This window comes from Athene noctua, chromosome 7, assembly GCF_965140245.1.
Source record: "Athene noctua chromosome 7, bAthNoc1.hap1.1, whole genome shotgun sequence".
NCBI lineage: Eukaryota > Metazoa > Chordata > Aves > Strigiformes > Strigidae > Athene > Athene noctua.
In genome coordinates, this window is record NC_134043.1 from 28,230,442 (window position 1) to 28,247,800 (window position 17,359).

A 17,359-nucleotide genomic window follows, 5' to 3' on the forward strand; every position below is an offset into this window, starting at 1 on the left:
CAAAAAGCACCCGTTGTCTGTCTTGGTCAAAGACACATCTAGTTTAGACCTGAGGATATCAGTATTGGGACACTAGTAGCATGGAAGGACATACTGACTGCATTATCTTACAAGATATTTGTTGTTGACTATGATAAATATCAGGAGGTTTTCATGCTTCATTGTGTTTCTCTGTTTTAAGACTTTTTAACAAGATAATGGAAAACCAACCAGTTTGTAATTGTGCAAAATTCTACACCAAGTGGGGATTCCTCCAAAGATCTCCATGTCATAGGATTTTGGAATTTTACATTAAAATCACCTCCTCAGGCAGAAATAAACATTCATACAATACCACTTACCTTAACATCAAGAATAGCAACTAAACCAAGTCCACAGAAAGAGCCCGAGACAGAGAAATAATGGCATTTGCTTGGGAGATGGCCTTCTATTCTCAACGTGCTCTTGAACTTTTTAATCCCCTGTCCTGCTTTAAACAGATGTGGGTTTGTTTGCCTTTTAAATTACTACCACCCATTAAAAGTCATGTTTTGCCCTCTGAGCTGCTAGCCAATGTGGAATTTGGAATTTTGTCCAGCAGTCCCACACATTCTGGATTATTATCAACCATCAAAATTACTCCTAGCCCATCAGATAAACATATCAGATGTATAGTTCAAATCACTGTGAAGACAGTATGCTTTTGAAGATCAGCAGGAAACTGGTGAAACACAAACTACTGTCATGCTGTGCATCTTTTCTCCTAGATGATTTGAAGTAATTGTACTTTGATACTGCACAGGCCTGAAATATTTGGTTGGCAGGTTCTGCAAGATGCCTTGAAAAACATAGAGTTAAAACAGTCTATATCTGCCACAGAGTTCTGCAGAAGTCCATACTGTCTGCATCTCTGGATATGCTTTATTCTGTGAAGGATCTCTCTCCTATCCTACTGCCACCAACTGCAGAACTGACACCAGCTTTGCCACACAGCATCTCCCCATGAGAAGTGGAGAACCACGAGCTTGGTTCTCCTGACAACAGCAAGAGTTTGCTTACCAGACAAACCATGGGGGCTCATCTATACACCCACTTAGGTTGGGGACAATCGTGCTCCACCAGCAGCCCAGGTTTACCTGACAAACTCAGACAAATGCATGCACACTCTGTGCTATATTGGCAATTTTTTAACCTCAGCATGGAAAACTAAAGGTTGTGACTGTGCCCTCTCTTCCCTGCTGCTTTAATAGCACAACTCCACTGCAGTGGAAAACTAACCATTTTCACTTGGCAGAGACACTTGGATGTGGCATCATCTTGTGAGTGTTTCAGAAAGCAGACTCCAAGGATGGGACTTCCCAGTGAACAGAACTCCCATCTGGGACCACTTATACAGTTCCCTTGCCCTAAAAGGTAATTGCATGAGCCCAACACCTGCAATTTGGAAACCAGTGAGATTTTCCATGTGTTCTGTCATATTAATTAGCTGTTCTCCCACCAGTAAGCTATGAAGAAATTGGTTAACTATAGCTCTGAGGCTAATTATTTCACATTTTGATTCACTATTTCATTCTAATTGCAAGAAAAGTCAATGACGGGGAACCTACACAGTTTGGAAAGCAGAATGAAGCTGGCATTTAACACCAAGGGTGCCACTCTATAGCTGTGTACGTTTGGCCCCCAAACTCCACCAACTTGGTTCAAGGCATTTGCAGATTTCAGTGCACCACTTCTCTACTTCATAACCCGATCCACAGAAGCTGTTTCAATAGCTCTTATCCTAGTGGTAACCAAAGTTTAAAACACACATTTTCTGTGAGGGCTGGAATTAATTCCTAAGGGTTGGTGTCTCTGCACTCCCCTCTCCTGGCTGCCCACTATAAAAACACTTAGAGGACTATATTTTTCTGAGGGCTTGATCCCCACGTCGGAGCAAGTTGGGATGAGCCAGATTCAACAGCTAAGGGCCACAGAACAAACCCCTTCCCTCAGACAAGGAGGCTGACAATACTGCAATTTGGGTTCACAGGCCTCTTTTCTAGTTTTTCCACTTTAGCAGCACACACATTTGTCTGACACTCAAAGCCTTGAATCTCAGCATGCCTGCAGAATGCACCACCCATGAACTTCAGCTGATGAACTTTGTGTATCTGCATGGCACTCTGCCACTGTAGCACTGATTACAACATAGCATTATAGATACTTCTGCTACCGAGTTAGCAAAATAGTCCAAAAGGAAAAACTTTCTTCTCCAAAACTAGTGGCTTAATATTTTCTAGAAGCCAATGGCTAGTTCCAGTCAAAAACTGCTGCTTAGGGAAAATAACTCATCAAAACTACTCATCAAAACTGAAAAAACATAAAGACTTTTTAGAAGTTCAGCTATCCAGAGTAGCTTTAATTTCTGCCCTTAAGCTGTGTAGCTTCAGGAATCTTCCCTGACACCTCTAGTATCTTCAGTGCTTTCTCTGCAGTGATTGAAAACATGAGCCAAGCGAAGGTGGTTCTGCACACCGAACTCTGAGCCAGGGGCAGCACTGACCCACGCACACAGACTGAGCCGACAGCCCCGGGAGCGCCAGGAGTCTCAGCATGCACACGCCATCCTCATGCCTTCCCTCACAGACCTGTGCAGAGGAGCCACAGTCACGAGAACGCAGTGCACCCCACAGTGCGGTAGATACCCAGAATGAGGCGCTGTCCACTCATTTTTAAGTGGCAGTTTATCTTAATGACTTTACAGTTATCATTACCAGGAAGAATTTAATAGCATTTGCAAGCTTTTCTTCACTCCAATTAACATAATTCTTGAAAGGACACTTAGATTATAAATACATTTTCCAAGTTTGTCTTGGGTGTGTTGCTAGCTACCCTGTACTTGGTCATTTTTCCACAGCACAGTTTGTCTTTTTTTAAAATCTTTTTTTAAAATCTTAAGTCTTTTAGTTTGAAAGCTTGTTAGCATAGTGAGGAAGAATAGCATGCAATTATAGTCTATATTAAGATAGGTTTTGTATTTGTATTGCTTTATGAATTGCCACGCCTACTAATGTGAATTTCAGAAAATGGTCTTATAATTTGTTAAAACTTTGCTGTATAATTCAAACAACAAAAATTAAGGATCAGCCTGTTTCCTTTCCAGATTTCCTTCCCTTTTTCTCCACATTATTTTATGAACATGGCCATAATACAGAAATTGATACTCTGCAGAACTGAGCAAGTCCCTCTTGCCACAGCCTGGTTGCTAACCAAGTACATTTGGCCACCAGCCACACACACTCAGTCTTGTGATGTGAAAAATCAAGAATCTGTATATCACCACAAATAAATCCTGGCTGGGGAATCTTCAACAGTCCTATACACCACCCCAAAGGAAGATATGCTCCACGTGTGCATTATAGCTACAGATGTATTCTTTCTGCAGTAATAATACTGAGTTCATTAGCCAAATTAGACAAACAGTTATCAGTTTAACAGAAACTATGGTGGCTGTGCCTACTTACAGTGCAAAAAAAACCCCAAATCCATCACAATCTGTCCTTGCCCCGGGCCTCCAATGGGAACCAAACCAACTGCACCAGCTAACAAATACCCTTCTCTTTACGAGCAAAAAAGAGAAGGTGGGTGGGTGGGAGGAGAGTTAAGCGTCCTTAGGTATGAAGGACAGAGGTGGAATTCACAGAAGTCCTGTAGGAACTGTTCCATGAGCAGGAGCTGCTGGCCTGGGCTTACAGTCAAAATGTGGCTCTGGCCAGCAAGGGTCGTCGGGTCTGGCAGCAGAATTACGTGGCGGTCTCAGCACTTCTCAGGTTGGGCCTGTTCAGAAGTGGTCAGCAATTGGCTGTGATTGCCAGGAGGAGGGAAATGAAAGAGGAACTTGAAGACAAGGCCTGCAGCAGATTGAGCAAATAAAAGGGGCAAATAAAGAGAGGGATCAGCTGTAGGGGAGAGGAGCGACCTCGGGGTCATCCACCAGAGACAGGAGGGCTGGGAGGAGCTCAGAGCAGAGGCAGGAGCAGTTCAGAGAGGACAGGGACTGGCCGCCACTGCCACAGGCCCCGGGGCAGCTGGAAAGGTCCTGGCGGGTTCCTTATTGAGGGAGGAGCCAACAGGCCTGAGCCAGAGCTGACCTATAGATAAATCCTGTATAACTGATAACCACTGTGCTAGTAGGTATTGTGCTAAGTTGTAATAAACCACCTAGGCTGATGTAAAAAGTGCTAAAGCATTGAAGTATTGAGGCCTGAACAACAGGCCCTGAGCCAAAGCTGCTGACTTAGCGTATAATCAAGGAAGTATGTATGCTCACTAGTGAAAGATGCAGCTTAGACAGAATGTAATCAGTAGCGAGGATGAAACACTGAGAGAATGTATCCAACTGTCCTTTCTCAGCCTTGTTCAAGCCTGGGAACCCAAGTGTTTGGCCTTGTTAGAAACTCCCTTGGTCTCCCCACTGATGAGCCCTGGCCAGGCTTTGGGTGGAATCCAGCAGGAGAATGAAACCAGGTATTTCCTGCTCAAAACAAAGGTGACAGTTATTCTGGCATGCTGATTTTTGGTATATAAGGCTGGACCCTCTTGCAGCAACTATGGATGCCTCACCTACAGGTGGAGGCACCGTGTCGGACTTCCCACTTGCTGGGAAAGGCTCAACAAACCCTCGCTGCAACCGGGGCTGCCCAGCAACTGTGAGTCTGGATGTTTGTAACATATGCCAGTGGTGATGTGTCTTTCTTAATCACTATTCTCTCTCTCTGGTGGCAATGATTTGATGCATTACCCTGTATTTCCCTATTTGTTTGCTTTAAGTGCCTTATTCTGTCTTTTCTTACTGCATGTTTCCTGTATTACTCTGTTACATTATTAAGTTATCACCAGTAAAACACACCTACTCTTTTCACTCTAGTGTCCGAGTTTAGTTGATATCCTTAATCAGAAAACAGGAGGCAGCCAGCACCAAGGGGCTGGAGGCACCTCAGAGCCCAGCAACGCCTGCCCAGGGCTCCCATCCTACCCTGGAGTAAATGCACACAGGAAATTAAACACAGTCAATCCCTGGAACAAGTAACATGCTACTTAACTCCAGTGAAACTTGTCAGCAATGAAGCGAGCCCAACTTCCTAAGGCCAGTTTTGTTTTCTTTCTTCTAAATATCTTTCTCCCCAGTGATTAGCAAGGAAATTTTAGCAAAAGCAGGTGTCAGGCCTGTTGATCACCATCTAAATACAACCACCAGAATCAAAATCTGTTTGGGCTGCAGTTAAAGTTTATGGGAAAACTTCGTCATGCAGGAAGTTACAGATTTGTTAACCACAAAGCTGATACTCTCTCTTAGGAAGAAACCCACAAACTAGCAAGTTCAATGCTCTTACAAGGCACAAACGCCTGGATCAAACAGGAGCAGTGGTACGTGCAAACTCCACTCAACACAGCTGATGGGTCTCCACTGCCTGGCCACAATAAAGATCTGGGGTGAAAGGGCTCAAACCAACGAATTTCTGATTAAGACTAAACTGTGATGCATGAAAGTTTTCACAGAATCATCTTGGCTGGAAAAGACCTTGAAGCTCCTCCAGTCCAACCATGAACCTCACACTGACCGTTCCCAACTCCACCAGATCCCTCAGTGCCGGGTCAACCCGACTCTCTGACCCTTCCAGGGATGGGGAGTCAACCACTTTTGCTTGCGTTTGTTTCCTAAGGAGTCCTCAACTGTTTTCCCTTGGCCTCTTTGTCTGTCTAGACAGAAGTAAAACGCTCCCTGTGTGACCCACTGAGGGCAGACTCAAAGCCCTCAGTGGGCACTTGGGCAAACTAAGCTGAGGGGAACTCGAACAAAAGGACACAGAGGTTCAATCTAGGGAGGGTGATCTCACTGATTTAGGAAGAATGCACCTGGACTTTACGTCACAGTGCGTGCTCTGGAAAGAGCGGACACTGTGAAGAAGACCACGTACTACTTCCCTCGACCACCGAAGGCCCTCACCCTAATTTTACTATGCATGCTCGGACTGTGTAAAAGAATTCCAGGAACTCATTATCATAAGACGTTCCTTTCTAGGAAATCTAATGAATAATTTGTGTGTATGTAAACTGATGTCCCGTCTTAGTTCCAGGGAGCTCTTATGGTGGAGAATCCACAGGGCAACCCCAGTGCTGCCAATCAAGAATACCTGCTCAACTGTTCCGTTGGATTCTGACTGTTGAGTGAATTTCTTTGTTTCAGTGGAAAGCGCTGGATCATCACTGTACCCCAGCCCCAGCCCCCCACACCGCTGCTCCTCCCACTTGGGGTTTATACCTGCAGAACACAATGGCTCTGTTCAGTGCCTGGTGAGGGAGAACTAAAGTGAGTGAGAAGGATTTCACTTTGTAAACGGGTCACTTCCTCCTGCTCCATACGCACTTAGGCAAACTGGAATGAGTTACGGGGAAGAGAAAAACAAAACACACAATTTTCTCACAGTAAGATTCCCAAAGCTGAACACTTGCTCTTTTACGAGGGCTGTGCCAGGAACAGATATGAGCAGAAACAGGCAATCCATGTTTCTTACTCTATGCATAGCCACGCTCCTCAAGATGATTTATGCTCATTCCCTTAAAAAATAGACCAGATTAATGTATTTGTGCACAAATATGGAGTTAAAGTAACAGAGAGTAAATACTAGACCATGCTTTCTGAAAAAGAGGAAAATCGCAAGCTAAAAATCACTTTAACTTGCATCCAAATCCCAGTCCTCCAACTGAAGCCAGGTCCTTGCATGGTGCAACCCCAGGCAGCTTGTGGAAACTTTTTACAGAGATTGGAATGCTGATTTAGGAACAGATTGGGAAATTAAAGCTTAGTGAAGCTTGTGCCCCATCCAGTGTTAGAAACAAATTCATGCCATTCCCAATCAATGTATCGGTGAGACATACACAGACAATTCAACTAGACATATATAAATGACTCTTTATTTTGTGAAGACCACTTGAAAAATAAAGATGAAAGCTTTTTCAGGCTTTGGAATATAACCATCACAAATTGTGGAATCAAAAAGACTCCATTTTATAAATGTGTTCCCTCTCCCCACCCCCTTTTTTAATGAATTCTTTCATTGTGGAATGAGCCACAATAGTTTTAAGGAAAAATATGCATTTTGAACCAACATTAGAAATAATCCAAGATTGGTTCAGTGCAGGCGCTGCTACATTACACTTTAACAAAGGCACATACTAAAATCCCCACGTTAGTACGTGGAATCCATATTTCAATTTCTCCAAACTCTGTGTTTTCACGAAGAGACTCGAGTTATTAACGGTAGGTGGGAAGGTTGAACTCAGTACAGCTGTCCAGCAAGGAGCTGGAGGAATTCAAGTCACAGCAAAGGAGGTGCAATGCAGTGGAACAATCTGCGAACACAAACCTTCCTTGCTTACCTCAGTAATCAGCATGTGTGATCACTTCTGGCTCACAAGAACGCTTGTGGATATGGAAGAGAGTGACGCAAAATAAGACGGGGAAACAATTGGCTGCCTTACCTCAGTCAGAAAAATCTATCCATAAAACTAGGATTTCAAGATTCAAGCGAGGCCCACCTACAACCAAAACAGTGAGGAAATTAAAATACCCCCTTCTTGAATGAATTGGCCTAAAAAGCACAGAAGCACCTGCTGAATTTTAAAGATATGCACAGAAATAAATAATAATCATATGCTTCTAGGTGCTTTTGAGTTTGGTTTTTTTTTTTCCCTGATAGTTGAGAGTGTCCGTTTTTGTATGGAAGCTGTCCGAAATACCAGTATATCGTAAGCCTATGAGAGATCTCCTCACGTTAGCCAAAATTTTAGGAGTCTCCTGTATTGCCATCTTCCACAAAATCTTCTAAGCCTACACGAAACAAATTAAGCATTTCTGGTAGTCCCCAAAAGTGATTTGAATTCTGTCCTCTCATTATCACAGATTTAGTTAAGGGTACGTCAAGCTACATTCAAAAGCTATTTTAGAACAATTGCTTTGCACATTTCAGAACAGGTTTCTGGACATTTGTGCAGATCAACAGGGCTCTGTAGTGCGTTTGATAGCAGACTTGTGTGTTATCTTCCACCATTCCATTCTCACCTTATCATTCAAAACACTTAGAATCTGATTATAAACAAGTAACTCCATCGAGAGTTTGGCTTAATTTGTCAGTAGTAGCTGTACTCAAAGAAAATTCTCAACCTGATGGGAAATTAAGTTATGAATAGTCATGTACAGTGGGGCAAACACAGTTTCAGTACTTCTTAACTGTTAGAAAAGTTTTGATAAAAGATGCTGAAACCTCAACTCCTAGTAAACCCTGATTTCCAGGCTCAGGGGTAAGAAAAACATGCTCTCTCATCAGCTAGTACATACGTTCTCAACCTTGAGATTCAATCTCACAAGCATCTGGTAAATATTTTGCTTAAAAATCTTTGATACCGAGTTCACCTAGTAGTCAGCCGCATACATCCCCTTCTCTTGGGGAGGCTGTAAATCAGCTTTCTGACACCAACAGAAACATTTTCTTTTTCTCAAAGGTAACAAAGAATAGTAGCACAATTTAAAAGGTAAGAAATGAGGGGAAGTCCTCTGAATACGAGTACTGAAAATAGATACAAGCCGTTCTCCTGAGTACAATAAAACCCACTTAAGACCAAACCTCAGATCTGCCAATTTTTTCTATCCCTTTTGCTTGTTAATGAAACTTATGGACAACAGAAAAAGCCCTAGAAACATTAAAATATAAGGTTACTGCATTGTTCTTCCATATCACAAAATGTCTTCAGGTTCTAGCGTGCGACAGATTCTGAACTTGCTCTTTTTAGAGACAATCTAGTACACTTTGTCCAGAGATTTCCACATTTCCTTCATTCCTGAAATCTGACTTGAGCTACTACAGACTTCAGTTTCTATATAAAGAGACAAAAGCCAATTCTGGTTATCGCTAGTAACTTCAGTGATCAGAGATAGAAGAAAAGGTCTAAAAAGAGATGATTATAACTGCATTAAAAAAACCAGCAAACTCTGTAGTGATGGTGCGAAACATCAGCATTTGACCAAAAAAAAAAAAAAAGCATTTAGGGTGATTACAAAACAGTCACCAAAAGGTTATACAATATATTAATCCGTTTTCTCATGGATAAAGTGCATTTACCTAGCCTGAGAATAAGTACCACATTGATAAAGGGATGCTAAAGCACTTCCCCAAGAGAGATTAGAAGAAAATCAGTTATCCTGAATCCTATATCCAGTTTGTCTTAGTGATTCTTGAAGACACTTCGGGAAAGACCCTCTTTGCTGGTCCAGCTGAGGTACTCCATACCAATTTAGTACATCAGTAGTAGGGTCTGGTCAGCAAATCATATCCTGGTGCTATCTGAAAACACCCACATTGATAGAAAGAGCCACTTCTGGTTTACGGTGCTTAATATTCAGCTTTTCCTCAGAGAAAACATGGTCCTGTAAGCGCTCGGCTCGCTGACTACTGAAAAAAACAGAAAATTAAGATGCTTAGTATTAGTGTTGAGCCTTAGTTACCAAAAGCAGCATGACCCTGGACTGGAACCCAATTTCCACTCAGTTGTAAGCTCACACTTGCAACCTGTGCAGGGCCAGTGCAGCGAAGGAGCTCATTTTTTATCTCCAGAGGCAGAGACAAATGTTCAGTGTGTTGCAAGAGAAAAAAAACAAGGCTTGGTGTAGGAACATCGCACTTAAAGCCAGGAGTTTGAATTACCTGAGCAGTTCCTTCGGGACCACTGGAATTGTGTGCTCTGAGAGCACCCAGCTAGCACAGTCCCAAAAAATTATCCAGGTATCAAGCTAGTCTGAAAAGTGGCAAAGAACAGTTTGCATATTCTAAAGAAAGATAAATGCAAACACTCAATACCTTTTCTTTTTTTCTAACGCAAGCTGCCTTTGTTTCTCTTTTCCAACATCATCTCTCACTGTGCTGAAGTCCTTAGTGTCATCAAGGAGAAGATTCTGTTATGAAAAAGGATTTGGTAGATGAAAATTATAAACTCAAAATATTTCCCACATGTTGCTCAGTTTACACTTTATTTTCAGAGCATTTCTTCTAACTAATTTTACAGTAATTAAGTTAACTAAGTGGAAAAGATTCAAAAAGGCAAAAAAGTTTTTTTAACTTTTCTCTAGTTTTTGCATTTTTCAGTGAATTTACCTTATTCAGAAATTTTTCTCCATAGTCTAATGCATCAGGATAGGACATCAGACTTTTTGCCTACTGCTTGAAAACACAGAGTTACATTCTTTCAGAGGTCTCCTAAATAAGCCTTATTGCTAATTCAGAGCTTGACATGCTGCTGCATAATTATTTTCTTAAATAAATAAATAAATCTGTACTAATTCTTTGGAAAATGTGATGGGTTTAAATTTACAATATGATTTTTAAAGGGCACTGCTCTTAGATTTTACTCAGATTTGGAAAAAAGCCCCAAACCAGTCAGTCAATAAAATGAGGGCAAGGAAGAAGATTTGGTTTATCCTGGATGGTGTTCAAGTGTAAAGCAGAAAGAGAGCTGCATAAGAGCGTCTAAGTTATTGCCCTATAGTCCCAGTACTGACACGCAAGGAGAAAAGCATAAAACTTCCACCAGGTCGGTTAAGAACAGGAGAAAATTAAGAAAAAGCACCAGTAGCAACAAATTTCCTATCCACACAGCATGTTGACCAGATTCACATACCAGTACTTTCATAGAGATGTAGCAGGATGCAGGAAAAATCGGGAAGAAATGAAGATACTGCAAAGGGGACAGCGCCTGAACCTAATCCTCGCGTAACAACTAAAGCCAAGTTAATTTACCTTCACCCCAATGATATCTCCATCTTTCAGGTGATAAGGTGCGGACTGTAAACTCTCCTGTTTTTTCTTCCGCTTCCTCTTTGAAATTTGCTGGGTCTGAATAAAATCAAAGCAGAAGATTCATACATGGCAGATTTTGGAAATCTGCTTAAATATGTATGCTCAAGAACTGCAGCACAAACCAACACATACTACTTTCAAAACAACAGTTGGATTGTCATTCCAGATCTTACCCAGCTAGATATTGGCAGCCACTCATATTTTTCAGCGAAGTATTTGGCTATTTCAATTTTATCTATAGGGAGAAAATAATGAGAAGCCACTCGTTGCCTCAGTGCCCAGGCTGTGCATTCTTTGGAGATATCCCACACCAAATCCGTGGAGTCATAGTAGTCCCTCTCCCCTGGTATACCCATCTGGACTCGAAGCAGCAGTTCATGGGGGCTGTCATCAGGAAGAGAAAAGAGACCGTTCTCGTGAGCCATGCTTTCAGAAGCCAGAATTCCCAATTTTCACTCTCTCCTGCCCTGCTTTATTCTTGCTTGTGGAAAACGAAAAATAAGCTCCAAAGTCTTCTCACATACTGACATCTGTAACCCTCACAGGTAGTACTCAAGTTAAAAGCTGCTCAATTAAGTCTCATCTCAAATGTATTGCTGTAAGAAACGAGTATCTTAAGATCTTACCCCAAATTTTCTTCTTTTTGCAAAGGTTCTATGCAGATTTCCACTCTGGCACCCAGCTTATAGTCACTGAAAACGAAACAAAGATACATTTACATTTATATACGTTTCCAGTCATATATGCCATGTTCCTGAGTAGAAAAATCACTCTTTTAGTCAAGTAGACCTGTGCTTATCTGGAAACCCAAAGGAAGAGGCCATCAGGACAGCAATGAAAAATCCAGAAAAGTACAAAAATGGCATTTAAAAACACCTAAAGATAAAGCTTAGCAAAATAAGCATGGTATGATCTACTTATGCTCACCCCTCACCCTTCCACAGCTCTCAAGTTAAAAAAACACGCTTGGCAAAAAAAATGAAGTAACCAGAAATGAGCCTTCTGTTGACATTTGACTGAACTGATTATTTCTCCACCAATCCATCCTACAATCCACTCTGTTGCAATGCTACTTGCATGTTCAATTGGAAACCTACTTGAGTTGCTGCTTGTTGTTTCGTAAAAGTTTGCCTGGGCGCTTACTGTCTACTGTCCATGCTCTGAGAAACGAGGGCAGTGGCACAATCTGCTCCTGGAAGCACGGTAAGGTCATAGCCTGAAAAAAAGAAACATTTCTTCAATAATTGTAGCAGCCAGACTCCTTGGAAAAAAATAAAACTAATTGATTAATTCTCAATGCAATACTGAAGCAATCAGAAATAGGGAAAGGTATTTAGATTTACTCCACACCAGCTGTTGCTTGTGACTTACAGGTAGTGTCTAGGATCGGCACACTCGCTTTTCAACCTCAAAGCAAGTTAGACTTCACTCCCTCCCAATATTTCTCAACTTAACTTACATTTCAAAAGTACCAAATTTCTTTTTTTAACCAAAATTTGAACAACTGGGAAGGAACAAGGCTGACAATCATTGCCCCAGTCTCTAGCCAAGTGCTGAGCAAGCTCCTTATTTAAGCCCTTATCAAGGCCACAATACCCTTTCCGTGCTAAGACAATTCTCCTTGTTCACAAGATGCAAATGGTCAGTTTTGCATAGCAACAGATTGGCAGAGACTGAAACTGAAGTCATACCCAGAAGAGTAAGTGTTGGTATGGATCAGAATCAAATGAGACATCCCTCCCCATGCAGTTTAAGTAGAATAACCAACTGGCTAAACAATAAAGAGCCTTATGATAGGATTGGTATATGCCTTTTGTGGTTTTGGGGTTGGATTTTTTGGTCGGGTTTTTATTTTTTTGCTGTTTGGTTGGTTTGGGTTTTTTAGTGTATTAAAACATACTTTTATGGTTAAAAAAAGCATAAAAAGGCACCTTAGTTTCTGATCAAAGAAACTAAGCTGTACCTTCCTGATAGACAAACATGACCTTCTGTGCATCAAAGGAATTCTTTATCCATTAGATTCAACATACAAAAAAAAAAAAAAAAAAAACCAACGTAGAAAACTGATACAGGAACAATGTGGAAATGGAAAGTGGCTTTTTAGGAAGTGCTTATATGTGTGTGCTTCTCATGAAGAATTTTTACATTGTGAAATAAAGATAGGGCTGCAAGCCGAAGTTCCAGATGAAGTGCAACAAGGCTTTTGCAGGTCAGGACACATGACAGGTAGAATGGCAACTGCAGGGGACATACTAAGGAAATATCTGAGCTACATGCTCCAACTGCCTCTTGGTACTTACCACTGAACATGGCATATAAGCAAATGCCATATCAGAACATACTGGAGACAAGGGAAAAGGAAATAAAAAATAGGTATTAATAGAGATCAATTAATCACAGTGTTGCTTTACATTTACATTACAGGAGAACTTCTAACCTGCATCTTCAGATCTTCCAAAGAAGCTTCTCCTGCTATTTCTATACTGCCAGCATAACAAAGATCCATGTCTCTGTGGGTGTATTCTGGTGAATCTTTAGATGGGGGGGAAGAGGGGGGCAGAAGAAACAAACAACAGAAGAGTCAACATGACTTTGTTTATCATCCTAAGAGATTACAGACACTTCAAGGTGAGATTTCACTTAGAGAAAGGACCTGACTTCAATTATTTTTTGGAGGGCAGTTCAAGAAATATAACATACAGTTGACAAAATACATTCTGTTAGTTCCCAAAGAGAAAGAATTACAACTAACTGTATACTGTAAATTTTAAAACTAAGACCAGTTATTCACATCTGTAACTAGTATTAATTATTAGTTATAACTCTGAAATGCAGAGCGTGTTGCAAGGAAAGTTAAATCTGCTTTTACCTATGCTACTGTAATCATCAGGGGAGAAAGTAAAACTCAGAAAAAGTTTATTTGCATTTTTCTTTTTTTCTTTCAGACCTTCTAAAAGGAGAGATGTCCTGCTCTGCAACACAACTCAATAGCAAAGGAAGAATATTATTTGTCCTATAGAAAGGCAAATCAGTTTGTTTCCCATTTTCCAATTCATAGCTGTCTTCATTTTCTTCTTTGTTCTCAATCCTCACTTGATATTCCTACCCTTGTTGGTTTTTGATTTGTATTTGACCTTTAGAAGAACAAAGGCAGGTTTGTTACATACTGTATGTAACGTCTTTTATGCTATGTAACACTCATCACTCCTTTCATAGCTTCTCAAAAAGCAACATAGCTTGAAGTAAATTAAATGTGATATTAGGAGTCTGGCATTTGAAGCCAATCATATCTATGCTCATTCTGTTAATACTTTACAATAATGTCACTGCCTTCGGGTATGGAGAAGCCATTTTACTTACTGACAAGTACAGAACCCCTGCTTCAAAATTTAGTGGAGGTCTTACCCTTTACCAAATACAGCTAAGGAACATCAGAACAGTACCATCCAGCATTCATAGTCTTGTAAAAAATTTCATCTGTCTCCTAAATGGCTCCTTTCACCATAAACTTGCTGAAACTTGTACAGTCACTCATAGGTTTCAGGATTTTAAGGATTAGGATTAAAATTTTGGTTTTGACTCGAAGACCACAGTGCAATCAGGCCTTTCAAAAACTGATGCAGCTCACCTCCTGCAGGAGACACCTGCAAAGCATCCATCTTGCAGGTCACCCCATTCACTTGCTCTTGTACATTCTCTCCCTGTTTCTTACGACTTGAAGACCTGAACCACCAGATGGGTATTTTCAGGAAACCCTGAAAATTGAACAGAAAGTACCAGGTACCTTAGGTGTTCCAATGCAATGAAAAATTTCACCTTCATCTCAGAAAGAAGGACAAGACTTGTTCAAATCTGAGCTTTTGTAAAAGCAACGTAATTCATCTAGGATCACACACCATCAACTCCCACTTCCTACTCTTACAGGGACAAGAGTGAAAAAAATCCAGCCTCACACAGCTTAACCTCACCATCCTGGCTCTGCTGTCATGGCATCTAATGTTACAGATGCAACAGAGTGACACTGTTGTCTGAAGATTTGGACACAGACCCTGCCAGAGGAAGTGGGTTTATCTAAGCTCACCAACTTCAATGCTGTTCTGCTGCTTCAGAAACTCCTGATTTTCTTACCTTGATACTTCTCTCCTTTCTTGAGCAGGAGAGACACTTTTCTTTCAGACGCAGCTCTGAACTGGGATGTTAACACCCACTGCACTGCTGCTGTAAGGTCTTAATTCTTCTCAGAATAAAAATGTGGGATATTAAAAATACCTGGTTTTCATTTATTAAGTTTTCTTCACCACACACTTGCTAAGATCCACACTGTCTGCCCACTGGTTTTAGTCTTTTAGCCTTCTGTGTCAGCTTACAATGGCCTATACTTCCAGGGACAGAGCAGGGTACAGACCCATATTTTCCAATACAACCTGGATTTGCTCATTAAGACAGCAGCTGTGCTTTTTTCTTTCCCTTCTCTCCACAGCCATAGCTGGGTCACAGTCTGAGGAAAATGTGCCAGGGTACGATGACAGCCACTTATATGAAATTGTTTTCTATGCAGGGCAAAAATCTGAGCTTTACATAATCTATACAGGGGGTAAAGATCAGATGTTTTATGAACAATATTTGTGAAGCACTCCAAAACTTGCTGGATAAACAGGAAATCTTGTAACACTGTATCTCTGCAGAAAAGGTTTGTCATGAGAACCATAAAAGCAATCTGTGAAAACAAACGTTCAGAGGGAAGGGGTTGATGGAAATGGATACAGGCATAGCACAGCTGTCAAGCTAGATTAGGACTGTAGCTATTCCTATAATGTGTCTCCAGGAATAATCAGTGTCGGTGGCTTCCCATAACTCCCCCTACAACCATACCTGGAAGATACCTCTGGGCAATGTGCAACAGTTCAGGTTTGTCCTAGGACCTGACTGATGTTCACTCACAAAGAATCCCTCCACCGCAGCCCCAAGGATGCCAGGCCCTTTCCTCCCCTATCCCTTGGGCTTCAGTGCAGAAGAGACAGCACCTCTCCTGGGTGCAGGGCTGGGGAAGAAGGCCCCATGCAAGACTTGGCAATTAGAAATTCTTTTAAGGAGTGCTGGGACACCTTGCACAGGGTGGCTGCACCTCTCTTTCCCACCTGCAGGATGCCTGGATACTCTGCCCCATCTCAACCTGACATGGGGGGCTGCACCATTTGCAGGGAGGCAGGGAGGAGGGCGGGTGTGTCACTGAGGACCCCTGACATTTCTGGAACACTGTTGCCACCATCTCATCCAGGGCATCCAGGCAGGGGATGAGGAGGGGGCTGGAGCCCAGGGTAAACAGAGGGACCTGGGGGTATTGCTTGACAGCCGGCTGAATATGAGCCAGCAGTGTGCTCAGGTGGCCAAGAAGGCCAATGGCATTCTGGCTTCTATCAGGATTAGTGTGGCCAGAAGGGACAGGGAAGTGATCTTGCCCCTGTACTTGGTTGGCGCTGGTGAGGCCGCACCTTGAATACTGTGTTCAGTTTTGGGCCCCTCACTACAAAAGCTACTCAAACATGTCCAGAGAGGGCTACAAAGCTAGTCAAGGGTCTGGAACACATGTCCTGCGAGGAGCGGCTGAGGGAACTGGGACTGTTTAGTCTGGAGAAGAGGAGGCTGAGGGGAGACCTTATCACCCTCTACAACTACCTGAAAGGAAGCTGCAGAGAGCTGGGTTTGAGCCTCTTTAGCCTAGTAGAAAGCGACAGGACAAGAGGGAATGGCCTCAAGTTGCGCCAGTGAAAGTTCAGACTAGGTATTAGGAAGCATTTCTTTACAGAACGGGTTGTTAGGCATTGGAATGGGCTGCCCAGGGAGGTGGAGTCCCCATTCCTGGAGGTGTTCAAGAGTAGGGTCGATTTAGAGCTTAAGGATATGCTGTGGGTGGGAACTGTGCTAGGCAAACGGTTGGACTAGATCTCCAGGGTCCTTTCCAGCCTAGATGATTCTGTGATTCTGTAAACAAAGGGAGGTGGAGAGCAGTCCCTGGGCCCAAGGGGCAGCAGAATGGCACAGGGGAGTGAACCCCAGGAAATGGGCTCTTAGCCCCTGCAACCCTCCTCCTTCCCCCACATCTTTCAGGCCACAGGCCCTCCAGCTCCCAAAACAGCCATATTTATCCACATGCATCACTATCACAGTGGCCTCGTGATGTTATAAGCTACCTCACCATTTTCTGTTCCAGGCCCTATAAATACAGAGACCCCTGCAGTTAGCCCACGATTTGCTGAGCTTTGATGCCCTCTTGTGCCAAGAGGTCACATAGCAGCAAGGTGGGTGGCTGCCCACCTTTGATTCAGAGAGAAGAAAGATGGCTGCAGGAACCACAGAGAAAGAGGAGGCAGTGTCAGGAGGCACCATCAGCCACATGGCAGCAATGGAGGTGGAGCCACCCAAAGATCAAGAAGAGCTGATGGAAGTGTATCCACCTCCAGTCTGGCTCCCCTGGCACCACTGAACCACGC

At 42.4% G+C, this 17,359-nt stretch overlaps 1 protein-coding gene across 4 annotated transcripts in view; it reads right to left on the reverse strand.

The window, feature by feature from the left end:
• Window positions 1-6,911: 6,911 nt before the first annotated feature.
• The window catches only part of USP40 (ubiquitin specific peptidase 40), a 39,735-nt gene continuing 29,287 nt past the window's right edge, over window positions 6,912-17,359 (reverse strand). For 2 of the 4 annotated variants that reach the window (XM_074910773.1, XM_074910774.1), the window contains 8 exons: window positions 14,497-14,623; window positions 13,306-13,400; window positions 11,966-12,084; window positions 11,495-11,560; window positions 11,042-11,252; window positions 10,809-10,904; window positions 9,873-9,967; window positions 6,912-9,464 (listed from right to left, as the gene is read on the reverse strand). In XM_074910773.1, coding sequence (XP_074766874.1) covers window positions 9,356-9,464; window positions 9,873-9,967; window positions 10,809-10,904; window positions 11,042-11,252; window positions 11,495-11,560; window positions 11,966-12,084; window positions 13,306-13,400; window positions 14,497-14,623 — 918 coding nt within the window. In that variant the 3' untranslated portion in view covers window positions 6,912-9,355. Of the gene's footprint in view, window positions 9,468-9,872; window positions 9,968-10,808; window positions 10,905-11,041; window positions 11,253-11,494; window positions 11,561-11,965; window positions 12,085-13,168; window positions 13,210-13,305; window positions 13,401-14,496; window positions 14,624-17,359 lie in introns of those variants that run through there. The other 2 variants (XM_074910772.1, XM_074910775.1) reach the window with 2 other exon arrangements.